The following is a 26,005-nucleotide window of genomic DNA, read 5'->3' as shown; positions in this document are numbered from 1 at the left end:
TCACAGACATGCCCAGAAATGCACACAGGTCCCAAAGAAACCTCCTCCCAGTCCTCATATCTCCCCCAACTCCCACTACCCCTATCCTTCAGTCACAAGCTGAGGGATCCCAAGTACAAAAACGTTTATTTACAAAAGGCACAGACCCTCCCTCCCAGCATGCACTGCCTGAGGGAGCTGGAGGTGTGTGTAAGGGCCTCACACACCTGAGACCCCAAGAGCACCTGGAGGGGCGGGCCTGGGTGGCGCTGGAAGGACACACCAGCCCCGCCTCCAACACGCCAAATCCAGGGTGGATAGGGGCTGGAGGGACAGTGATCCCTCTACCAGTTCAGGACCGCGTGTCCAGTTGGTTCATGTATTCCTGCAAGGCCTTCAAACGGGCGTCTATTTCCGCCATGTCAGCGGCCTGGTAGTCGGAGCTGTACTCTGTAAAAGCAGGTGTCGGTGTGGGGGGCCTCAGGCCACAGGGAGTGCCAATGGCCTCAGTGCCACCCTGGCAGGCTCTGGGGCATGTGAGGGGGAGGCATGGAGTCCTGGGCTCACCTTTGATGGGGACCCAGCCCCCAGAATTGGCCAGGTGTCTCTGACGGCGCCCACGTCCCAAGGGGGTGGACTTCTGCAGGGGGGGGAGGCATGAGAGAGGTGAGCACCCTCCCTCTCCTCCTGCCCCCCAAATCCCACCAGAAATTCTGAACCTAAGGATCTCAGGAAAAAATAAGAGCTGACACCTTCCAGGCACCTATACAAAATAACTTTGTATCTTCATCAAAACCCTCTGAGATGAATACTATTACCATCCCCATTTAACTGATCAAGAAACTGAGGCAGAGGCTGAGTAACTAACCGCCCTGGAGTCACACAGGGGGTAGGAGGCAATTTGTGGGGCTCTTAACCAGCGTCCTCTGCCCCGACCTCATGCCAGCCCATTCTCCCCTGCAATCCAGTGGTCTCAAAACACTCCCTGTCCAGAGACATTTCACAGGTGCTTTGGCAACCTGCTCCCCAGAATACAATCAGGGAGAAACGCATAGGCTTCTGGTGGTTTAGTGCTGACCCTGCCTCCCCCAAGGCCTGAGGAATGACACTCACCGTATTGGACCCACTCAAGGTTGTGGGACTGGGGGTCTTCCCGAGGCGCCGGCGAGAGCTAAGGGAGGAAGGAATGGAGGACCAATGGGAGGAGTCTTTGGCACCTCCCACCTCACCCTCCTCTGCGGTTTCAAAGCTCCATCACTCAAATTGCCTGCAACAGACTGTTCCCAGTCTCCCCAGACGTCTATATGTTGGAGGTCCTTTCCGCCGGCCCAAATTTTACCCTCTAGGAAGGGATTCAGAGAAATCTTCGAACTCGCTGCAGGAGCTGGCAGACGAGCAGCGGCTGCGGAAACTGTCCACTAGAGGGAGGAGGAGATGGTGAGCCTCCGGCGCCCGCCAGTCCCGCCCAGCCCTCGTGCTGCCCAGCCCTCCTTCCCCGCCCGGCGTGCTCCAGCCCGTTACCCGAGGAGCTGCGGTTTCGGAAGCGGTTAGCTGCGTCCCCTCGGCCGGTCACGGCAGCAGGGGGACGAGTCTGGCGAGCCCAGGAGACAGACGGCCCGTCCCCGCTTCCTCCACTGCCCAGTCGGTTCCGCTGCCGCTGCTGCCTGGGGAACCGAAATGAAATGCATGCCTGTGCGCCTGGCTAATTCGGGGAAGGGCCTCGCTGCACCCCTGTGAGTCATTGCCAGGCCCAGTGACTCGCTTGAGGTCACGCGAGGGAAGGGAAGAGATGGAGCAGGTGACAGGTGATGGAGACAGAATGGGTGACCAGGAGAGACGAGGGTTCGGGTCAGAGGACTAGGTAAAGGGGCAGGGATATGGGCAGGTGAGAAGGAAATGCACGCTAACTTCATCTTGATCTCTCTCAGCTTCTTCTCCTTGGCTTTCACAAAGGCTGTGGGGTCAAAACGAGGCATGCGACCACCTAGGACGGAGTGGAAGGGTGTGGAGAGAAGAGGCGACTGCGGTCACAGGATAATGCCTCCACCGCTCTAGTCCGTCCCACCCCCTCCCACGGGCAGGGCAGGGCAGGGCAGGGCACACACCTATGGGCGAGGGCGAGGGGCAGGCAGGGCGGCCTCGACCCCGGGCCGCGCGGCCACTCTCCCTCGATGAGGAGCGGGCGGCGCCGCGGCCACGGGACGTGGAGCGCTCCCGGGACGACGAAGCCCGGCCCTCCCGGGCTGGGTGAGGCACCACTGGCGGAGTCCGTCTCCTGGGAGCACAGGTCCCACTGTCAGTCTCCCACGCGCGGTGACAACTCCGATCCCAGTCCTCTTCTCAGACTTCACCATCTTCCACCCTTCAGGTCCATCAGTTTCTGGACATTCACCCCCTCGCACACCTATACGACCCTCCAGGAACCTTCTCCCAGGCTCCGCCCCTCGCGGAGCCCCATCATCCCTTCCAAAAAGCACCACCTGTCACTTCCCTACATTCTAACCACCTTCTTCACCTGACCCTTCTTCCTGAGGTTTCCCATAGTTCCCTGGTTTTCCCTCACCAATTTTCCAACCCTCTCCCCCCGCAAAAAAAAAAAACCCTGCAGAAATCACCCAGATTCCCACCTGCTGGGCCACGCCCTTCTCGTTCTGCTGGACCTTTAGGTCCCGCCCCTTCCCCTGGTCCCTTCGTCCAACACCAACCTCCTGAATGCCACCTCAAGCCCTGCCCATCTTTCCAGACCCCACTCACCTTTCCCAACTCTCCGAGTCCTCTACACTGCAGGCAGTCCACTAGGCCCCGCCTGCCCCACCATCCCCGCCCACTCTCAGGTTCCACCTACCCTCTGTAAAGCGCGGGCCCCGCCCAACTTCCCTCAGACTTCGAGCCGCTAGCCCCTGGCCCACCAGCAGTCCAGGTCGGCTGCTCCGAGGCCCCGCCCACCAGGGCCGCGCCCCTCACCCCCTCCGGTACGAGGCCAGCTCGCTGTTCAGCGTCTTCAGTCTGGCGCGCAGGCTCCGCTCCGACGCCTTCACCTCCTCCAGCTGCGGGAATGGACAGGGGCGCAGAGGTCCAGTCTGTGACCCAGGTCTGCGTCCCCGCAAGCCGCCCCTGCCAGCCGCCGCACTCCCTCACCTCCTTGGCCAGGCGGCGGCAGTCCTGGCTGCGGCGGCCGGACCCGCGGTACCCGAGACCGCGCTCTTGCCGCAGCTCCAGCTCCAGGCTGCGCACAAGCCCGCGCAGCGCCTCGGCCTCCTCGCGCGCCGCCCGCCCAGCCAGAGCCTCCTCGCGCGATCGGCCCAGCTGGGCCTCCAGCTCTCGCTTCTCAGAAGCCAGGCGCGACACCCTGGGCGGAGGGGATAAAGAGAAGAAAGCGAGAGCTTGGGGGGCGGGGGGTAGCAGAGGGGCTGGGGGTAGCAGAGGGGCACGGTCTCATCATCCCCATTCCTCCACGGAAGTGGGCACACACCATCATTTCACCTCCCTCACAAAGGGGGAACCCAACACACTCCCAGCTGCCCCCATGGTCCCATCATCTCCCCTCCTCCACCTCTCACGTGACAAGCAACACAGCCACATCACCCCCATCCATACCACGGGTGGACACAGCTGGGTTGAGTTCTAATTACATATCATTGATCTGTCCTTCTCTATAACCTCAAAGCCTAACCTTGAGATGCTGACCCCAGCCCAGCCTCCCCTTTACCCCTTAGCGGGGTCTCATTGCCTCCCATTCACCAGAGGACTTTCTAAAATGCAGATACAATCAGGTCACTACAGTGCTTGAAACCCTTCTTTGAGAAAAAGATGCACACACAAGGCATGACTTGCAGCACTATTTGTGATTGCAAAAGAGTGGCAATAACCCAAATGTACACCAACAAAGAGCTAGTTGAATTCATGTGGTACATCCACTAAACTGAGGACCACACAACTGTAGGAGGGAGCGAGGAAGATTTCTGTTTCTTCTCACCGAGTGATAGCCAGGATATGTTCAAACACAGTACAGAAGAATGTTTAGTATGTCTCTTTATGAAAAATAAAAAGGGGAATTATAAATTATATATGTTCATATGTATATTTTCAAAAATATATAAGGATACATCAAAAAATTTAAAAAGAAAAAACAGAGGTGGCAACAGGGATACAAGCCGGACCCCTCTGAATGTACCCTCTTTTTTCATTTTGAAATTGGAACTATGAAAATAATTTATGTAAGTAAGCTTGAACAAAAGCAATCACTAAAATTATTCAAAGAAACTGGCTCAAGCACATCTAACTATATCAGAATTAGTGGCATGTTGGAGAATGGTGTCAAGCGACAAAAAAGGAACTTTATTTTAGCAAGCAGGAAATAGCCTAAGGACAAAAAGAACTGCAAAAAAAATCTTGAACTTCATTCAGTACCCTTATTAGTAGTAACTATATTGGTATTAGGATAAAGAAAGAAAATATGTTACTATTACTAGAAACTAAGACCATCAGTATGAGAAAAAGACATACAAACAAAAGAGGTTAAATCAACACAGACATTTTTCTGTTTCTAAAAATGTATCTACTTTCTTGTTCTTTCCACTAAAAAGGTGTGAAAGCAATGTCCACCCAATGGGAAAGAGCACCCTAGCAACCAGACTGTGATCTCTAAATCCAATTTTCCGCTAAAAGAAACCAGAGCTCCCTGGAAAAATTCCTTATACTAATTCTGAGACTAGAAAGGTAAAGAAAGTCCAAGACAGCTTGACATGCCAGAACACAAGGAAGCCATCAACGGTTACTAGGGTCATTTCAAAACGATGTAGGAGCCAAAATGACGGTGTTCCCACTGGCCAAAGACAATATGAGCATCAGAAAGAATACCTGCAGCCCTGGCTGGTGTGGCTCAGTGGACTGAGTGCTGGCCTGCAAACCAAAAGGTCACAGGTTCGATTCCCAGCCAGGACACATGCATGCCTGGGTTGCAGGCCAGGTCCCCAGCCGGGGGTGTACAAGAAGTAACCTGCAGCCCTGGCCAGATGGCCCAGTTGGCTAGAGCATCATCCCATGCATTAGAAGGTTGCAGATTCAATCCCCAGTCAGGGCACATATCTAGGTTGCAGGTTTGATTCCCTGGTTGGGTTTGGGGCACATGCAACAGACAACCAATACATGATGTTCTCTCTCACACGATGTTTCTCAGAAGACACTATTAAGAGAGTGACAAGGCTAGGGGAAGGAGGAGAGGAGGGTTTCTGAAACACATATAAAGTAACAAAGGGCTCACATCTAGTCTATATGAAGAACTCCTGGAAGTCCAATAGAAAATAGATGACCAGAAGAAAAACAGACATGATAGGTGAATAGGTAACTCACATAAGAGGAAACCCAAGTGACTAATAAACACACAAAAAAGCACTCAGCCTCATCGGTGAGTAGGGAAATGCAAATGAGAACAACCAAGATGTGCTGGGCAGAAGGGAACTTCATAAGAGAGGGATCCAGCTCTCAACATTGGATGGCGTCAGTCCCAGCAGCCCCCAACAGGAGGCAGGAACACAGCCCCCCTACGGGAGGTGTCTTTCAAAACCCTGAATCTCACTCGCCTTATAGGCTGGATAAGCACTTCACCAGAGATATGGAAAACAGGGCAACACATTAACCATGGAGACAAAGTGAACAAAATCTACACTGTAGGAAACTCCATAGGACAAATACCTGCCTTCCTCCACAGATAAGTAGCATGAAAAAGGGGGAGACTAATAAATTAAGATATTTAAGAAGTACATCACACATTGCAAAGTGTAGCTGAATTCAGGTATTATCACACAAGCCAATTACAAAAGACATTTGTGAGATAATCAGAGAAACATCAACACATACACACAGTAAGGAATTTTTGTTCATTTCCTTGTATGTAATAACACTGCTTGCGTTTTTCTTTTAAATGCCCTTGTATGTTAAAGATCCACACTGAGCGTTTACAGAAGAGGAATGTCTAGCATTCGCTTCTTTGGGGAGGGGGGACAAAAGTCAAACAAGATGGGCAAAATGTCTCGACCGCTGGAGCCAGGGCACAAGTACACACATATTACACTACTGTCTATATTTGTGTGTGCTTGAAATTTTTCCCAATAAAGTATTTTTCAAAATCTGTGGCTCCCCCAAGCTCTCCAAGGAGCTTCCCACTCAGCCCCTTCCAGCAGAGGTCTCCCCTCCCCCCCATCTCCCACTCCCTCTTCTGGGGGGCTCCAGCCAAGCCTCTCTTGGCAAAAGTAGCTCCCTCCTCCTAGAACTCTCCTTCTCCAGGCGGGAATGACTCCACCCATCCTTCAAACATCACTTCCCAGGGAAGCCTGACTGTCCCACCCCCCCACGCCCCCCCACCCCCCCACCGCCAGGTCAGATCCCTATTCTCCGCTCTCCTGGCTGGCTGCACGTTCCTTCCTAGCTTCCTAGCTGGTAATTTATCAGTGTTTTCTGTCTGGATCCTCCCCCTATGAGGACGGTCACCAGGTGTCTGGCCATTAGGTGGGCTCTGTGGCCGGGCTGCCCACATCCATTACAAGCTGGGTGACCTGGGGCAGCGTCCCTTCACACCTCCGTGAGGTGAGACAATAGTAACACGTACCGATAAAGTTGTAGAGACCCGGTCTGGCACTAAGACCTCAATAAACATTAATAGTGCCGGGTAGCGTGCCCAGCACACAGCATGAACTCGGTAAGTGTTGGATGAATGGATGAATAAATGCTGGCGTCCTCCCAAACTCCCTAACTCCAAACTGGGAAGGAAAAGAAGCCACTGTCAAGCTGTGGGATCTCCGTGCAGAGTGCGCCACCTCGTGGCCATCCCGGGAAACACGCACACAGGCCCGCACCCACCAGGCCCCAGCGAGCTAACAAGCGCAGCTCAGGAGGATGAATGGAAGGTAAAGCTCGTCCTGCTCCCAGCACTGCACAGCCAAGCTCCTCCAGGAGGACCCGCAGGGTCCTGCAGCGCCCTGAGCTCTCACACCCGGGAGAGGAGAGGCCTGGTTCTCCCAGTCAGCACTGAGGGCTCACTCAGTCCCGGGCTAGCAGCTGCCAACAGTACACAGTGGCTGGAGAAGAGGAGGGCAGTTGGTGCTGGCTGCGAGGATTCAAGTCTAGCTTGGCCACATTACTCACTGTGTGACCTTGGGCAAGTACTCTAACCTCTTGGGGCCTCACTTTCCTCCTCTGTAAAGTAGGGACAATAAGTAATGCCTACTTTGTGAGCATTAAATGCATTAAAATCATAAAGCACTGAGCAGAGTCCCTGGCACCCAGTTAAATGCTCAAAAACATTCGCAACTGGTATTAATACTACTACTACTACTACTATTGATTATTACTATTATTGCTACTACTATTGAAAATACTAGCCCTCCCCAACATGTGGGGCCTCCTCCAGGTGGAGACCAAGCCCCCAATTCAGCTCCCCCTCAGCCCAGAGCACACAGCAGGCACTCAATATGTCAAATGCCTTTGCTCACTTCATTTCACTCTTCCAGACCCTTGTTCTCACCACATGCCACCTAACACAAGGCCTTTGCACATGCTGTTCCCTCTGCCTAGAATGCTCTTCCCCACCCCATCCTCTGACCCTCCCCAAGACCCCACCCAGTTCCTGTTACAGCCTTCCAAAGCACAAGCTGCCTTCCCTAACTAACTCCACCTCCACTCACAGTGACATACTTGGGTAGTTATGTGGTCAATGTCTACCTGCCCCCTGTCTTTGTCACTCACATGAGGGTCAGGGAGGGGACCAGAATAAAAGAAGCATGGGGTATAGCACTTCCTCCTACTCTGTCTTCGCCCATGTCCCCATGTCGTTCCCTGGGCCTGGAATTACCCAGCTGGGTCACGCACCCTTTCCGAGATCCCCCACCCCGCCCACTGCATCTGCACAGATTTCGCCTATGGGACTGAGAGTCCCAGGACAGCATGGCCAGAACTGTCTCGGACACTGTTTCCCCAGCACCACTCAGCATAAGGAGGGCACAGAGGAGAGCGTAGAATATTCCGTGAATGAGGGACTGGCATCCTCCCAACAGCGCAGGGCATAGGACCCCGCAGTGCATGATGAGATGTGCCCCCACCCCACGCCCCAACTGCCCACCCTTCCCAGACTCACTGCTCCCGCAGGTGCCAGATCTCAGAATCCCTGGTGTCCCGAGGGTCCTGGCCGTCCAGACCTCGAAGGCGACCCAGCTCCTCCTTCAGCGAGCGGATGATGCCCTGAAGGACCACAGGGTCCGGCTTGCCCTGGTACGGGAGGGGCAGCGGGTAGTGAATCCTGGGGAGGATTAGAACCAGGGCTCAGAGGCCAAGAATCCCTGAGGGTATCTACCTGCCCCTGAGCACCTAGGGTAGGAAAACACACAGTTCCAAAGGCCTCACATTCCTAGAGGCTTAAATTCCAAAGGCAGCTTTGAGCTCCCTCCCTGCCCGCTTTCCACCAGTCAGCCTCCCCCAAGACCCTCTTACATAGCAATTGTGGAAGCGCTGGGCCATGTTACGTGCAGCCAAGCACAGTCCTAACCAAGATTCCATAGTAGGAGACTCCAGATGACCTGACCTGGGTCCCCATTGGCTGGAGGAAGGTAGAGCACCTTGATAAGCTGCCCCACCAGGTGCTATTCAGAGGAGATTAATAACTTCCCACTAGAAAATCCAGGAGCTACTAACAAAGGGAGCAGATGCTTTCCCCAGCTATCTAACTGCCATTCCCAGCGGCCTTCTCCCTTGCTGCCTCCCGTCACAAAGACAGACATTCATATTCCCAGTATCCCTTTTGAAAGGGATGCCATTTCCAGCCAAACATTATGGGAAAAGCATGTGACTATTTCCAGCCAAACATAATGGGAAATCTGCTGGGAGTCTGCTGGGAACACTTTTCTTTTCCTGATAAAAAAAGTAGATGCAACTAGCAAGCACAGCCCTGTTCCTCTTCCTCCTGCTTTGATACACATGCAATGCCAGGAGGTCCAGCAGCTATTTTGTCACCATGAAGAGATACGGATGAAATCAAAAAGCAAACACATTGAGGATGACAAAAGAAAACAAACAAAACAAAAAATCCCATAAGGAGCCAGCGGCTCCTTATAAAACTGTTGAGTTGCCACCACCTACCTAGACATCTTGTCAAGTGATAAATTTATTTGTTTAAGGCACTGGTAACAGCTATCCTGCTACTTGTAACCAAACACTATACTAAATGATACAAACCTCAACAGTGAAGATTACAAAAGCCGGGTTAGGCAACATCCCTACCTTGCCCTGGGTATCGGGGGTTCCTGAGGTCTAACCACACCCTCTCCCACTTGCCCACTAGCCTGGACCTAGAGCCAGCCCTTTGTCCCACCTGTCAAACTCCACAGAGTAGATGAGGATCAGGTAGCGCTTGGAGTTGAGCTGGGCCGACCTCGAGGCCAAGGGGCCTGGGCGACCCCCCATCTTGCGGTTCCGCAGGGACTCCAGATCCGTGTAGGTCAGTAGATCAAGGGTCACCGACTCACTGCTCTGTTGGGAGAGGGTGGGCGGAGCTGCCATGAGACCCAACATGGCCATGCCCAGAGCTCACAGCCCGCACACCTGGGCCACCTTCTCAGGGCTATTTCCCATCTGAACCTGAGGAACACCATGGCCCTGTCCAAGGTGCTGGCACCAGGGCCTCATCAGAGGGACAAACTAGAAAGAGCCTAAATGCTCAGCCATGGGGGACACCTTAGGACTGTGGCTGTCCATGTACTGTCCACAAACCCCTGGGGTCCCTGAGACCCTTTCAAGGAGTCCAAGAGGTTAACACAGTTTGCATAATGATGCTAAGATGTCATTGCCCTTTTCACTGTCTTGACATTTGCACTAATGGTGCAAAAGTAGGGGTGGGTAAATATGTTGGTGTCCATTGGCAGAAATTCAGCCAGTGGCACAAACGTACTAGTGGGCATTGTATTCTCCAGCACCTCGTAATCTCAGGGGCGGGGTGGGCAGGAGGGAGGGAGAGATAGATAACAGGAAATGAACCCTGGGAATGTTCTTAATAATGCTGTAAAAATGATTAATTTCACTGCAGCTCAACCCTCTTGTACACGGCTTTGCACGACTCTGTGACACACTCGGAAGCATGCCTCCTGCAGCACACCCAAGCGCAACCGTTGTCTCAGGAAAAGCATCTGTGCCGTTGTGCCTGGAGCGAAGGCAGCCACTGCTCCACTGAACGCTACTTTTACCCGACAGAACCGGGGTCATTTGGCCTCGGATGTCTGGCAGGCATTTTCTCAACAACGAACACAGTGAGCCTGCCACGTCCAAAAAAACAGCTGACAGTGTTTGTTGCCAATGATAAAACTCAAACGTCAGAGCAAAAACTGGAAGTTGGGAAACCTTGGGTCTGCCACCGTGTGTTTGACAGCCTCTGGGTGCTGAAAGGTTCTCCTGATGAGATCAGTGAGGATGTTAACAAACGTGACCTCCGGACATTGGATAATGAAATGTGGCGACATTTGGAAGAGCTGCACAACCAATGTACCAATATTTCCAAATGACCAACACGGGATGTTACAAAACGGGCAAAACACCCAGGCAAAGTGCCAGATGCACCAGTAAGTTTTATCACAGAACACAGAGAGTTCATTGCTATGGTTTCTGATTCCACATTGCAACCAACCTGTCCAGTTTTAACGTGTTAGCTAAGAAGGATACACACAATTATCTGAAAAAGCTACTAAAGGACTCTCTTTCCAGCTACATGTCTACTGAAGGCAGTTTATTCCTGCATACACTTCAGCTGAAACCTGTCACAATAGACTGAATGCAAGAACACACAGGAGAATCCAGGAGTTTTCTATGATGCCAGACCTTAAAGAGATTTGTAAAAATGTAAAACAATGCTACATTCTTCTTTTGTTTTAGAAATTATATTTTTCATAAACATGTTATTGAGGTTAACATATAACAGTTTTGTTATTATTGTTATTTTTAAATAAATTAATAGATATCTTTAAATTGTTTTTTTCATTTATAATGTGGCAACAAATATTGATAGATAAATCCTGCATAAATAAAAGCTCATTGGCATCCTCAATAATTTTTAAATTATGTCAAGTATAAAGGGATCTTGACACCAAGGCGTTTCAGCACCACTGGGTTCAAGATATCATGGCGAATGAGCACGCTGGAACACCGAGCAACCACTAACCAGGATGGCAAACTCAAACATCATCAATAATAAAAACAGATGATACCTATACAGCTCTTGTTACAAGCCTGGCATTATTCTAAACTTTTTCATGTAAGTCATCTAATTTTCACAAGTCTATGGAACAGGGGCTACTGTCACCCCCACGTTACAGACAGGGAAACTGAGGCACTGAGGGGGACAGTAACTGGCCCAGGCTCTGGCTAGTAAGTGGCAGTGATGGGCTGGAATTCCGACTCCCTGCTCCTGGGGATCGAGCTATCATGTCTACAGATACCGAAACGTTAACAGTCTGGGGTAGGAGGCAGGAAGGGGGTTAAGAGGGACTCTCACTTTCTAGGTCCCACACTACTGCTGTCGCAGTTACACGGGTGCATATTTTATCTGCAATCAGAGAGATAACGTAGGTCCCAGTTTTCAAATGACATCTGAGTAACATTCCCTGACACTCTAAGTTTCAGCCTGCTTTTTTTCCCCTATTACTACTTTTAACCATTTGATGAGACTTGATTTTCCCTTGTCTGTCGCTCCCACTGGAATGTCAGCTCCATGCAGACAGGGACCTTGGTGTCCTTGTTCGCTGCCGTATCTCCATGCCAACAGCAGTGACAAAAGGAATGACTGGCCCTGGGCACGGATGTGACCACATTGTTATGAAATATCATTCAATCTTTCAAAAGCAGGTTACAGAATAGCTTGGGAAATACAGCAACTACATATACTGGGAGAGGCAGAAGTGGGGTCACAGTTGTTCATGTGGAAAATAACACAATAATTAATAAATATGAATACAAGAATAAACCCTGTTTCGTATACACACAACTGTAAATCTACTTTAGCCTCACCCTGGACCATTATGGATCTAAATGCACACACACGCGCACACTCACGGAAGTTCACAAATAAATAGAGAAATGGAGAAACAACCAGAGTGATTTTCACCAAAATATTACCAGGAGTGAGGATTAGCAGTAAAGCAATTTTTCCTGTCTTCTTTACATTCCTCTGTGGCCTGAATTTTCTTCATGAGAATAACTCTCATCAGAATCAATAAGCCATTCCCATTTGGAAAAGAAGGAAAGAAATAGCCCCGCCCCTTCGATGAAGGAGAAGATTCACAATCTCACACACATCAGATGGGCATCTACCACCCCCCAGGCATCCCACCCCCGGCCCCCAGCCCCCAGCCCCGGTCCCTACCTGGGTCAGGGCTGACTCCAGCATGTTACAGAAGATGTTGAACTGTTTGAAGTTCCCTGTCTTGTGAGTCAAATCTTCAATGACTGAGTGGGGAGAAAAGTTCTTCCTGAAGTCTGACCACTCGCCCCATCCAAGGGCCATGCATCCAGACTTTCCAACTTTCCCTGACCCCAGTGCCTCTGGCCTGAGGAATGAGCCCTACACCCCCTCCCAATCTCAGAACTTTTCTGGTCTGGCAGAAGAGGCTGGTGGGCAGGATCCCAGGTGGGCTCATCTTCTTGGAGAAGCTGACCCCGAGGAAGAACGGGGCACCCCCCCTGGGGCAGGCACACTCACAGCTGGCATCGAACTCGCCCCGCCACTGGTCAGCCGTCATCCGGTCCTCCACCTCCAGCTCGAGTACCTGCCCGGACACCAACACCCGCACGGCATGCTCCACACCCCGGAACATGTAGTCCACCTGCAGGCCAGCTGGCTGGTCCATGGCCAGTGTCACTGGAGGAGGGGACAAGACAGAGAGCCCAGATTCAGGAGCTGGAAGGCCAGATTCATTCCTGGCTTCACCATTTACCAGCTGTGGCAGCTTAGGAAAGAGACTGTGCCTTGGTTTCCTCATCTGGAAAATGGGTATAATAATGGCACTGACCTCATGGTGTTGCCATGAGGATTAAATTGGACAGTGCACATAAAAGCACTCAGGACTATTTCCTGCACACGACTATGCCCAATACATGCTGGCTGATAGCATATATGATTTCCAACAAGAGAATCATGAGTAAGCCCTGGCTGGTGTAGCTCAATGGACTGAGCACTGGCCTGTGAACCAAAGGGTCACTGGTTCAATTCCCTGTCAGGGCACATGCCTGAGTTGTGGGCCAGGTCCCCAGTAGGGGGCACAAGAGAGGCAACCACACATTGATGTTTCTCTCCTTCTCCCTCCCTTCCCCTCTGTCTAAAAATAAATAAATAAAATCCTTTTTTAAAAAGACAATCATGATTAATACTATTATTTATTAATCTCTATACTTGTTATATACTTAATTTTCACCCATTGATCAGCAAACATTTGTAGAGACAAGTCTAGCTGGAAAGGGGACAGAGAGTCCTGAGGTGAGGTGAGGCAGAGAGTTTAAAGAGGGGGCAAGGCAGGCTCTGTGAGAGGCTGACATCTGAGCAGAAAACTGAAGGCGGCCAGGGAGCGGCCATGACTGACCGTACAGGGACAGTGGTCCACGTTGAGAGAACACCCAGTGCTACATACTATCAATGACATGTAAATCACTCACACTGAATTAAACATTGATTTTATTAATTAGTCTGTCGTAAGCACAAGAACTTTCTCTCAGCCAGTAGAGCTATGACTTACTGTCAGCTCTTTGAGTGGAGGAGCTGGAAGCGAGTCAGGGCTCCACCTCGGCCCGGAGTCCGGGGGCTGCTTCAGGGTGGCAGCCGCAGGCTGCCTGGGTCACGTCCAGGTTCAGCTACGTGTGCAGACACGAGCAGGTTACTTAACCTCTCCTGGAGCCAGATTCCTTATCTTTATTTATTTATTTTTTTAATATGGAACACTTCAAAAATTTGTGTGTCATCCTTGGGCAGAGGTGATGCTCATCTTCTCTGTATTGTTCCAATTTTAGTACAGCCTAGATTCCTTATCTTTAGAGATTCCTTATCTTTAAACCACAGGCCACCCTGGGGGCTGGGGATCAGGGATCGGATTGCAGTCCCACCCTCAGTGAGGATGGCAAGGAGTCAGAGGTAGAAAAGTGTCAAGTAGTGGGGAACAGGAATGCTGGGAGGTGGGGGTTCTTTTGGCTAAGGTGGCCAGGGAAGGTGCCTCTGTTCAGCGGCCTGGAGGGAGGGAGAGAGCCAGGTGAGTGCCTGGGAAGAGCGTCCAGGCAGAGGGAACAGCCAGGTAAGGGCCCCTAGGTGAGTAGTTCCCAGTTTGTTCTAAGCACAGCAAGGAGGGCAGCAAGGAGGTGGGAGGGGGAGGAGGATGCCAGTAGAGGTATACGGGCCAGGTGATGCCCGTGCCGGACACCTAGGTAAGAGAACAGCGCCCCATCTCCTTGACGGGTACGAGGACTGAATGAACTAATCATGTCAAAACCCTTGGAGAAATTGAGTCACGCCTGGCATACAGCAAGCACTCAATACCTACTGGCACCATCATCGTTATTATTGCTTTGTTGTTTCTGAGCGTGACAGGGACTACGGAGATAAGGCAAGCCCATTCCCTCCCCAGTGTGCAGACAGGGAAACTGAGGCTCAGGGAGACAAAGAGCCCTGCCCAGCGTCCCACTGCTGCTCCAAAGACAGGGCCACCCAGGGCTTCCCGAGACGCCGGTCATGGGGACCTCTCCAATGCCTGACCTCCTCTCCCCAACCGCCTCCTTTCATCCTCCCACATTCCCAAGGAAGCCCCTCCTGAAGTCCGGTATCAGGAATGTCATGTTGTCAGGGAGAGATGATGACCCCTGAAGTTCAGGGTCAGTGATTTTCAGCCGTTTGAAAGTCGTGAGCATTTGAGAATCTAGTAAGATCTCTGAACCTTCCCCAGATAAACTGAATAGACTCATATATTTTTGCAATTAATTTCGGGGGCTCCCCGAATACCACCGCCAGGTTCATCGACAGATTCCCTTTCTCAAAGGCCCAGTGACAACCGTCTGAGCCCCGCAAGTCCTGACAGGCACCTGTCCCTAGACCCAAGCAATTGTTGAGGTGCTCACTTTGACTTTATTTGATGGAGGGGTCTCTGGTCTTGGCGGGGCTCCTAAAATCTGGAGACCTCTTTCCTTTGAAAATTCACACTCTTGCAGTTGTGCTTCCATTCTCTGAGAGGTTCGGAGCTCTGTGCAGCCACACGTTTCAACATACCCCTCATCCCCTGGTCCCCAAAGCCGGTGCCGGGCAACGCTGGACCTGCCCCACAGGTGCACCGGACCCCGCCCACTGACCTGCCCTCAGACGCCACGAGCCAATCAGCGGAGGCACTATCTCGGTTACCAAGGCGTTGGAAGCAGCTGCGAAACACACCCCGGGGAACCGCACTACTTCCGAGTTCGGTTACCACCCCACTTGTGGTACCTAACTCCCGGGAGGGGACAGAGGAGGAAGGGAGCCCGCCCCACCCCATCCTTGCTGCAACCTTCCAGCTCTCCTCCTCCCCCACTCCCCCACATAAGCCCCCATTCTCACCCCGAAGATAGCAGCCCTTCACTACATAATAAGGACCTTTCCAAATCCAGGAGCCATGAAACATTAGCTTCCCCTCAGTCACCAGCTATAAGCCCGTGAATGTTCTGCCCGAATTCAACCCTTCCCTTAACACACCTGCCTCCCTCACCTCCACAAACTTCGCCACTCCCTCCCCATCCCCTCTTCTAGGCACGTGGTGAGCGCTCAACAATTGCTGATAGAATAAATCTCCCACCCTGCAAACTCGACCCGCCCTTCCTGACCCCAGCTCCCCATCGCTCCTTCCCCAGACAGCCTGGAGGTTCGGTGCGCCTGTTCCCTCCACTCTGCAGAACCTCCGCCCTCCACATTCCAGCCCCGCCCCTCTTCTGCTAGTTCACAAGACCACCCCCCCCTCCCCAAGTCCCTTTCTTCCATCCCCATCTCCCAGATTCAGCGAGAGTAGGGGGCGCAGAGCGGGGCACACTTCCCTTCTCCTTGCAGCAGCCCCCATGTTCTCCTGGGGTTCCTCCGTATAGTACCTGAATTTTGCTCTCTGCCCCCATTAATCCGCCAGGATTCTGCCTGCATATCCCAAGGTTCTACTCCTCACACACCCCATTTTCAGTCTGTATTCCATCACCCAAATATTTTGCCTGGATTCTGTTCCCTCCCAAATCCTGTGTAAACCCCTCTCCCCCACGCTCACATTTTCCACCCCTTTCTCCTTTGGAGAGACCCTCCTGAACACCACCTGCTCCCCGCCTCCCCGTCCAGGGATTCCCCAAGCCTGGAGTCCCTCCCTCCCTTCTGCTTCCCGCAACCCAGTCCCCCAGCTGACCCTGTCCTTCTACCTGCATCCTCTATCCCTGCTCTGTGACCAGTGGCCCTTCCTGGTGGCTGGTTGTGTTCCAGTTCCACGTCTCTCCTAGCTCCTCTTCCCCGCCTCAGCTTCTACAGGCCACGTCCCGGCATCCCGGTATCCCAGCATCCCGGCATCCCGGCATCCCGGCATCCCCGCCAAGCCTTCAAGGCTCTGCCCTAGTCAACCCCAAAGTCAGCACCTCAACCTTGCGCACTGTGTATGGACACCCCAGAACCCCACTCTGGCCCACACACCTGACCCCATTTCTGGGGCCTCATGACATCACGCCATCTGCGTGCACACACTTTCCCAGCCCCAGCCTCTCCCTCTGGTCTTTCACTAAGGTGACCCCCTCTGGGTTCCAGTGTTACACCTCCGCCCCTGGCTCCTCCCCCTAAATTACACTCCCCTGGATATTTCAGATTTCACAGCCCTCACCCCAGGGCTGGAGCTGACAGTCCTCCACGCTGGACTCCCCGAAGACAAATCCACAGCACCGTCTCCCACACCAGACGTGGGTACTTCCCCACCCCTGACGGTCTCCACCCCACGGTGTTTCCCACTCCCTGCAGCCCCACCCCACCACCACCAATTTCAGCCCAGCCATGACCTAGTGGGACTCTTCAATTCACCACACACACACACACACACACACACACACACACACACACACACAGCCTGGCCCCTATTCTGACATCACATCCCACCATGTGGGTGAATTTGAGCAGGATAGCATCCCCTCCTCACTTCTCCTGGTACTCCCCAGAATACAGACCGAAGCCTTCCATGATGACCCCCGGAATGTATAGGTCCAAAAGCCCTTTGGGACACCCCACATTCCAGATCTCCATAGTGCACACTGCAGCCCACCACCACCCCGTGGGGTGTCCAGACCCCCCCCCCCACACACTTTCCCTCAAAAGCTTTTACCTTAGATAAGGACCGGGCACACTTATCAAAGACTCATGCTGAATTCTGCTCTCTGATAGGTGTTGTAACCATCCCCACTTCACAGAGGGTAAAACTGAGGCTTGCCCAGCACCCCACAGTGGACTGGAATGTTTGTCCCTCTAGTCATCACCCAGGTGTCCTTCCCTGGCCACTTTCCATGTGCCCCCCATAACTCTGTTCCTTCTCCTCCAGCACTAATCTAAAAGTGGCTTCATACCCTATGCATGGCACACGCTACAAGCTTGGGACTCCAAGCTCGGAATCTAGCCCTACCACTTACCCACAGCGTGTCCCTGGCCAAGGCACTTCCCCTCTCTGGGCCTCTCCCCATCAGTAAAGTGGGGATCCCACCTCGTAGGACTGTTGTGGGGATTCACTAAGTACATGCAAGGCACTTCAAACAGTGCCTGGCATGCAGTCAGCTATGACCATGGATGCAACGAGTGGATGATTCGCTGCCAGACCTGAAGCCATGAGAAAGAGCCATTCTGATCATTCTTGCTTGTTCAGCGCCCTGGGCCAAGCACAGGTCAGGGGCAGCTTGTGAACTGAACGACACTGGGGAATGGGGGCCTGGACACTGGAGATACAGCCAAGGGCTTCTCTGCCCTCAGCTCACTCCTTGTCACCCTCCAGGTCTCAGCTCCAATGTCTACCCCTGCAGGAGGCCGCCCTGACTGCCAGACACCTGCTCAATCACGGTGTCTCCAGCAGAGGGCCAGCCACAAAGGAGGGGTTTAATGATGAGAGAGCTCCAGCTGGAGCTCTGAAACGGCCTATTTGGCTCAGTGAGGGCCTCGGGGTGTTTAATGGAAATGAGGGATCCTGGGCATGGTCCCAAACCTGGAGAAGCAAGACCTCTGGGGGCAGGCCCAGGGATCCGCATTCCCTACACACTCCCCCAGCACTAACTAGAGCTGAGAGCTTCTGCCCCTGGCCACCACAATCTTCCCAGTTTATTATCACCATCTAGACCCACCCAAGACCCCCCAGCTCAACAACCCTGCCCTGTGAGACAGGGAGACAACATCCCTCCCCTCAAGAAATGCCAAAAACGGTGCTATATATAGTACGAGTAACACCTTTTAAGCACCTATGTGCACTTCTAGGTGCCAAGTTCTAAATTCACATGGAGCCAGCCCTCTAGTGGGGGGAGTCTAAGAATCCCAGTGGTCTGAATGGACAAGAAAAGAAGGCCCACATATATGCTATGCACAAGAGACCCACCTCAGAATGAAAGATACACAGAGACTAAAAGTAAAGGGATGGAAAAAGATAATTCATGCAAATGGAAAAGGAAAAAGAAGCTGGGGTTGCAATACTTATATCTGGCAAAATACGTTAAAACAAAGAATATAGTAACAGACAAAGAAGAACACTACATAATGATAAAGGGAGCAATCCAACAAGAGGAGATAACTCTCGTAAAAATGCGCCCAACATAGGAGCACCTAAACATGTAAAGCAAATCTTGATGGACAAAAAGGAAGAGATCGACAGTAACGCAGTCATGGTAGGGGATTTCAACACCCACTGACTTCAATGGGTACATCTTCCAGGCAGAAAATCAACAAGGAGACAGGGGCCTTAAACAACACACTAGATCAGATGGATTTAATTAATATCTTCAGAGCATTTCACCCCAAAGCAGCAGAATATATATACTTTTCAAGTGCACATGGAATATTTTCTAGGACAGACCACATGTTAGGACACAAAACAAGCCTCAATAAGTTTAAGAAGATTGAAATCATATCAAGCATCTTCTCTGACCACAATGGTGTGAAACTAGAAATCAATCACAAGAAAAAAACTGAAAAACACACAAAGACATTGAGGCTAAGTATCATGTTACTGAACAATGTATGGGTTAACAATGAGATTAAGGAAGAAATCAAAAGATACCTTGAAACGAATGAAAATGAGAACACAACAACCCAAAATCTGTGAGACCAGCAAAAGCAGTCCTAAGAGGCAAATTCATAGCATTACAGGCCTATCTCAAGAAACAAGTTAAAACTCGAATAAACTATCTAATTTTAAACCTAAAGGAACTTGAAAAAGAATAATAAACAAAGCCCAAAGTGAGCAAAAGGAAGAAAATAGTAAAGATCAGAGCAGAAATAAATAAAATAGAGTCTTAAAAATACAAAAGATCAATGAAACCAACAGCCAACCCTTGACACAGTCAGGACAGATGAGATGCATCTGCACAGCAGAGGCAACTGTGGCCAGATCTCCTGTCTATCTCCTCCTGTATGCCTGTCCCTGCTAGCAATAGGTGGTGGGATTTTGGGATACCTGTGTGTTATAACAAAAAATCTGCACAATGCCTCTGATTCCGCACAAAATGATTTGCTGACCACAGAATAGAGACCCCTAGCAACCCTAATGTTTCCTGCTTCCCCCACTTGGGAAGTTAAGGACAAAATTAAACTATGGACAGACCAACTGCCAGAACGCTGAAGGAAGCTGTTGCTAGGAATGTTTCTTAAGGAGTCACCACTCAAAAGTTTAAGATTTATTAGAGCCAATACCCCTTCCACACCCTGGACAGGAGTGTAAAGCAGCAAGGAGTTCTAGTTGAAAATAATAATCTCAATACATGGAAACGAACACAAAACATGGCCCCCCCAAGATGTATAAATCAAAAAACCTAGGCAAAAAACCAGTTACCTAACTGAGAAAAATTTAACTTCAAAGGATAATAGTTGATTTCTATATACCTATAAATCACCCCTTGCACCCTTTTAATTTAGACCAATTCCTAGAATCTTAATAGATACCTAGTTACTAACTGGCACCTGAAAGTTTGTGCCCATATAGCTTTGTTGGCTATCTAATTAATGACCCTCTTGGTCAAAATAACCTTTGTTTAACATGGTTGATCTGTGGGACCTCCTGTACTTTTTGGTTATTTCTTGATTTAAAATGATTGATCTGTAAAACCTTCTGTTTTTCGAAATTATTTCTATGGTAACTGTTTCTGTTTTAATAATCACACTACGCACTGAATGTTGTATAACGTCCCCTATAAAAATAAAAATTGATTTTTCCAGGTGAGTCAGTCAGGCCCAAAAAGCCTGGCTATCCTCTGGCACCCCACCTGGTGTCTCGCTTCAGTCTCTTCACCTTAGCCGTGCATCCTTCGGGGACCCTGAGACCCTGCTGAGGCTGGACCCTGGCACTGGTTCTTTGAAAAAATAAACAAGATTAACAAGCTTTTAACCACACTCATCAAGAAAAAAAGAGGACCCAAATAAATAAAATCAGAAATGAAAGAGAAGTAACACTGACACTGAAGAAGTACAAAGGACTGGAAGAAAATATCATGACCAATTATATGCCAGCAAATGGGAACACCTGGGCTAAATGGAGACATTCCTAGAAACATGTAATCTTCCAAAACCAAATCAGGAAGAATCAGAGAATCTGAAACTTAAGTGCTTCCCTTAAGATCAGGAACAAGATAGGGATGTCTGCTTTCACCACTCTTATTCAGCATAGTACTGCAATTCTAGCCACAGAAGTCAGACAAGAAGAAGAAATAAAAGGCACCCAAACTGGAAAGGAAGAAATAAAACTGCCATTATTTACAGATGACATGATATTGTGTGTGTATAATATATATATATATATATATATAACCCTAAAAATTCCACAAAAAAACTACTACAATTGATAAATGAATTCAGTAAAGAAGCAAGATACAAAATAAATATCCAAAAATCAGTTGCATTTATATATACAAATAATGAACTATCATAAATGTAAACTAAGAAAACATTTCCACTTATAACTGTGTCAAAAAATTAAATACCTAGGAATAAATTTAACCAAGGATGTAAAAGACCTGTACTCAGAAAAGTATAAGACATTGAAGGAAGAAACTGAAGGAGCTACAAATAAGTGGAAGCACATACCATGTTCATGGATAGGCTGAATTAACATCATTAAAATATCCACACTACCCAAAGCAATATATAGACTCAATGCAATTCCTATCAAAATATCATTGGCATATTTCACAAAACTAGAACAGGTATTTCAAAAATTTATATGGAACCACAAAAGACCCCAAATAGCCACAGCAATCTTGAGAAAGAAAAACAAAGTTGGAGGAATCATGCTACCTAATATCAAACTATACTACAAGGCCATAGTAATCAAAACAGCATGGTACTGGCATTAAAAACAGACATATAAATTGTTGGAACAGACTAGAAAGTCCAGAAATAAACCCATGCCTTTATGGTCAATTAATATTTGACAAAGGAGGCAAGAACATACAATGGGGTAAAAATAGTCTATTCAGTGAATGGTGTTGAAAAAAACTGGACAGACACATGCAAGAACAAAGAAACTAGACTACCTTCTTACATCATACACAAGAATAAACTCAAAATGGATTAAATATTAAATGTCAGACTCAAAACCATAAAAATCCTAGAGGAAAACATAGGCAGTAAAATCTCAAACAGTTCTCATAGCAGTATTTTTTCTGATTTATCTCCTTGGGCAAGGGAATCAAAAGAAAAAATAAACAAATGGGACCACATCAAACAAAAAAGTCTTTGCCAGCAAAGGAAACCATCAACAAAATGAAAATACAATCTGTTGAGTGAGAGAACATATTCGCCAATGATACATCTGATAAGAAGTTAATAGCTAAAATTTATAAAGAATTTATATAATTCAACATAAAAAAAACCCAAATTTTAAAATGGTACCTGAATAGACACTTCTCCAAAAAGGACACACAGATGGCCAACAGACATATGAAATGATGCTCAGTGTCTCTAAGCAACAGAAATGCAAAGTAAAACCACAATGAAAGTATCACTTCACACCTGTCAGAATGGCTATCATCAATAAATCAACAAACAACAAATGCTGGCAAGGATGTGGAAAAAAGGGAACTCTCCTGCACTGTTGATGGAAATGCAGATTGGTACAGTCACTGTGGAAATCGGTATGAAGTTTCCTCAAAAAATTAAAAATGGAACTGCTTTATGACCTTGTGATTCCACCTCTGGGAATACATCCAGAGAAACCCAAAACACTCACTTGAAAGAATATATGCACCCTTATGTAGCATTATTTATAACAGCCAAGATTTGGAAGCAACTTAAGTGCCCATCAGTAAATGAGTGGATTAAAAAGCTGTGGTGCATTTACACAATGGAATAATAAGCGGCTATGAAACAGAAAGAACTCTTACCCTTGAAGGCTGCATAGATGGATCTAGAGAGTATTATGCTAAGGGAAATAAGCCAGTCAGAGAAAGACAAGTCCCACATGCTTTCACTCATATGTGGAGTCTAATGAACAATATAAGCTAATAGAACAGACTAGATACAGAGAGCGGACTGACAGCTGTCAGAAGAAAGAGGGGGTGGGGGACTGGGTGGAAATGGCAAAGGGATCAAGGAAAAAACTCACAGACAGACAACAGTATGGTTATTATGGGGGGAGGAGGTGGGCAGAGGTAGAAGAGAGCAAACGGGGATAAATGGTGATGGAGGGAGACGACTGGGAGGTGAACACACACTACAACATACAGATGATGTTTTATAGAATTGTATGCCTGAAACATATCATTTTATTAATCAATGCCCCCAATAAATTCAATTAAAAATTGAAATAAATAATAACTCAAATAGAAAAGAAGAAGCCCGGTGCATATAAACAAACACTGATATATATCACACGGTGGTGTTATGAAGAAAACTAAAACCAAGTGGCAAGGGGCCCGGGAGTGACAGAAGCTACTTTAGCTTGGGTGGTCAGCAAGGACCTGTCTGTGAGGTTGACATTTGAGAAGAGACCTGAAGGTGGTGAGGGAGAAGCAGTCTAGCTAGACATTTGGGAGGAGTGTAATCTGCGGGGGACAAGTACATTCTCCAGGTGGGATGGTAGTTACTATGTCTGAGAGACAAGAGGAAGCCAAGGTGGCTCAAGCAAGGTGAGCAAGGAGGAGTGGTAGGAGTTAAGGGCAGGGAGGAGGGGGAGCTGGATCATGTAGGGCCTGGTGGGCTTGGCAAGGCCTTCTACAGGAGGTGAGACTACATGAGGTGAGAAACAGGGAAGGATCTGAACAGGGCAGCAACACGACCTGACTTTTGTTTAAACAAGATCCTCCTGTATGTGGGGTCAAGGGCACAGGCAGGGATCCCAGTGAGGAGCTCATTGCAAAGACCAAGGACAGGTGAGGGCTTAGATCGGAGTGGTAGCACAGGAGGTGGCAAGACGCGGCCAGATTCTTGGTATGTTTGAATGACAAGGCATTTGTGAGTGTGAGAAAAAGGAGGAGCGAAGGGCAATTTCAAGGTTTTTGCCCCGCGTTCGCGTTCCTGGAAGAATGGAAATGCCATCAACAGGATTTGGAGGTTGAAGAGGGGAAACCACAGTTTGAATCAGGATAAGTTTTTAAGGTCTGGATGTCACCTGAACTTCCAAATAGAGAAGAGTCAGCCATTGGGTATTTTAACTCTGGAGTTCACGGGGGAGTACATGGGGATATCGCTATGTAAAGACTATCCGAGGCCCCAAAGCTACGTGAGGCCACTAGGGGAGTGGTATAGTCAGAGAAGAGGTCGTTCTACCGGTGATGACGCAGCAGCACAAGGGGTAAAGAACTCGCCGAGGCCACTTTGATATTCAATGGGAGGGTCAGTGGCAAAGCCAGGATTCAAACTCAAGCATCCCAAGGCCACAGCCTTAACAACAGAGTCGTTAGGAAGTTTAAGAGTTAATTCACATAATACCTGATAGATGCTCTTTGCACATAGTGAGCCCCCAGTAAAGGCTAAGCCTTCCACCTCGTTAAAGCATAACCTCATCTCCAGAGGCCTCCCTCTCACCCTCCTCAATATTGCTTCTACACATGCCCTCCATCCAAACCAAAGCTTAGAACTCATAGCAGGGACCGCCCCCCATGCTGCGCTATATTAATTCTCTGCCTTAAAACTTCCCATTAGATCGCTATATTACAAGTCCATTTCTACATTTTACCATTTGCTGTGTCCTGCTTTACACTTTCTTCATTAAAGAACCTCCTGAGAAATACAAAACCCCCTCTGATTCACAGTCTGCTTTCTGCTTCAAAAATCCTCATCAAAGGACCCTCCCGTATTAAAAAGCACGCCCCTCCCGAATCCCACACTGCCGGGTCAGCTGCCCGCCGCAGCCCACTCCCCCCCAAAGCACCCCCTCCCCCCAGGAATTGCCAAACCAGCCCGCGCACCCGCGGCTCTCTCCGCCGCTCACCTTCTTCACTGCCACCCCTCCTCGCGAGCGGTTCAACTGCCGAAGCTCCAGCCCCGCCCCAAGATCCGGTTTTCTCACTTCTAATTGGCTCTGACTTACTTACAGCCAAGTTCCTATTAGTCAAACAGACGCCCGTCACTCTGCCCCGCCCCACAGAAGAACCCGCCCTCCAAAGCTTGCAATTGGCCAAGTCGGAAGAGAGGTTCCAAAATGGGTCGGACCATAGGATCCCATTTCCAATCACTACGAACTAATCGTTACTGCCAGTCATAGGAAAAGGGTTGTTCCTTGGAGAGGGGAGGAAATCCCGGAAAAAGCCACTGGACTCCGCCCATCACCCCCTGCGACAGAATAGGCACAGCCTGCGGGATGACTAGACCAAGGGGGAAGTGGGAGTGTCGGACGCGCAAGCGCACGGGAAGATACTGGCCTTGGTTGGAAAGCTACAGAAGTGCTATTAGCATAAAAAAGACAGGTTGAGATCTGTCAGCGCTCAGAGCGTCCCAGCCTGCTCTAAGTACTTTGTAGGCCTTGGCTTATTTAAAGTTAACAACCCTGCAATGTAGGCGCTGTTATGATCCCCATTTTGCCCCTAAAGAAACAGGCTCGAAGTACAGTCACTAGCCCCTCACCACAGAGCTTGAGAACGACAAGTATTTTGTGCCAGTGAGGCAGCAACAGGGCGGATGGAGCTTATAGTAGGGGAGCGTTCTTTTAAAAAAGGAATACAAAATCACAAACGCAAAATTGGGTATGAACATACAAATTTACTTCGCACATGAAACGACAACAAATTACATATTCGAAAGAACTGACAAATACCGCAAACATCGCGAAATCCCAAAAGATGATAACGTAATGTTTTTATTAATTTACTGCCTGACACACCTCTGTGATATGTTTCCTACTCTTTTGGCTTCGCGTACTTATTTCACAATATCCTTATCTCCAGAGAGAAAAGTAAATTATCCTTCCTCTCGCATGCTTGATGGAACTTTTTTCAGTCATTAGAATTTTTTTTAAAGTTTCAGCTTTACAAGTCAGTATTGGTGATGCCCTCTACACTTGGGGGAAATTTGTGAAAACTTTCATGAAGTTTAACTTACAGGTTAGTGGTAGTTCTAGAAAATGTTTCCACAGAGTAGCTTCCAGCTCAGTCCTTTAAATTCCTGACCCAACTAATTCCCTTGTGCTGGTGCTCCTGGGGTGAGCCACTTAAAGGACAGTTCGTGTCGCAGTAGACCCTGGCCTTGCACATAGTGAGTTAGCACCTGGACAATAGGAGCATTCCTGGAAGTTGTTCCTACACCGTGACAACTAGGTAGGTAATTCAAGTATACCTGAAAGTGTCTATGAACCCCATC

At 49.3% G+C, this 26,005-nt stretch overlaps 1 protein-coding gene and 1 non-coding gene across 6 annotated transcripts; both read right to left on the bottom strand.

The window, feature by feature from the left end:
• Positions 1–114: 114 nt before the first annotated feature.
• Positions 115–24,677, bottom strand: CCDC61 (coiled-coil domain containing 61). 5 transcript variants are annotated; one of them, XM_045845189.1, is made up of 15 exons: positions 24,642–24,671; positions 13,743–13,857; positions 12,713–12,871; positions 12,377–12,459; positions 9,341–9,498; positions 8,111–8,272; positions 3,118–3,328; positions 2,944–3,026; positions 2,085–2,254; positions 1,888–1,963; positions 1,501–1,643; positions 1,319–1,397; positions 1,093–1,150; positions 547–619; positions 115–429 (listed from the first exon to the last, which is right to left on the bottom strand). In XM_045845189.1, coding segments are annotated over exons 2-15 (1,554 nt in total). In that variant the 5' UTR covers positions 13,744–13,857; positions 24,642–24,671; the 3' UTR covers positions 115–331. The 5 variants fall into 5 exon arrangements, with proteins under 5 accessions (XP_045701145.1, XP_045701146.1, XP_045701147.1 ...); XM_045845190.1 differs by lacking the exon at positions 24,642–24,671 and adding an exon at positions 24,619–24,634; XM_045845191.1 differs by lacking the exon at positions 24,642–24,671 and adding an exon at positions 15,109–15,342.
• Positions 13,931–14,039, bottom strand: LOC123823067. Its single transcript, XR_006786474.1, has one exon. It is a non-coding gene; the product is annotated as a U6 spliceosomal RNA (small nuclear RNA).
• Positions 24,678–26,005: the final 1,328 nt, after the last annotated feature.

Source organism: Phyllostomus hastatus, unplaced genomic scaffold (genome assembly GCF_019186645.2).
Source record: "Phyllostomus hastatus isolate PE091 unplaced genomic scaffold, TTU_PhHast_1.1 phas_contig_468, whole genome shotgun sequence".
NCBI lineage: Eukaryota > Metazoa > Chordata > Mammalia > Chiroptera > Phyllostomidae > Phyllostomus > Phyllostomus hastatus.
Note: the sequence above shows the minus strand (reverse complement) of the source record. Positions and strands in the feature narration are given on the sequence as shown.

Coding starts and splice junctions, on each gene's coding strand:
- CCDC61 (XM_045845189.1), bottom strand. Junction 9,499..12,376: donor TGGAGTCAGCCCTGACCCAG/GTAGGGACCGGG, acceptor CTCTCCCAACAG/AGCAGTGAGTCGGTGACCCT. Junction 1,964..2,084: donor CCCCTCGCCCTCGCCCATAG/GTGTGTGCCCTG, acceptor ACTCCGTCCTAG/GTGGTCGCATGCCTCGTTTT.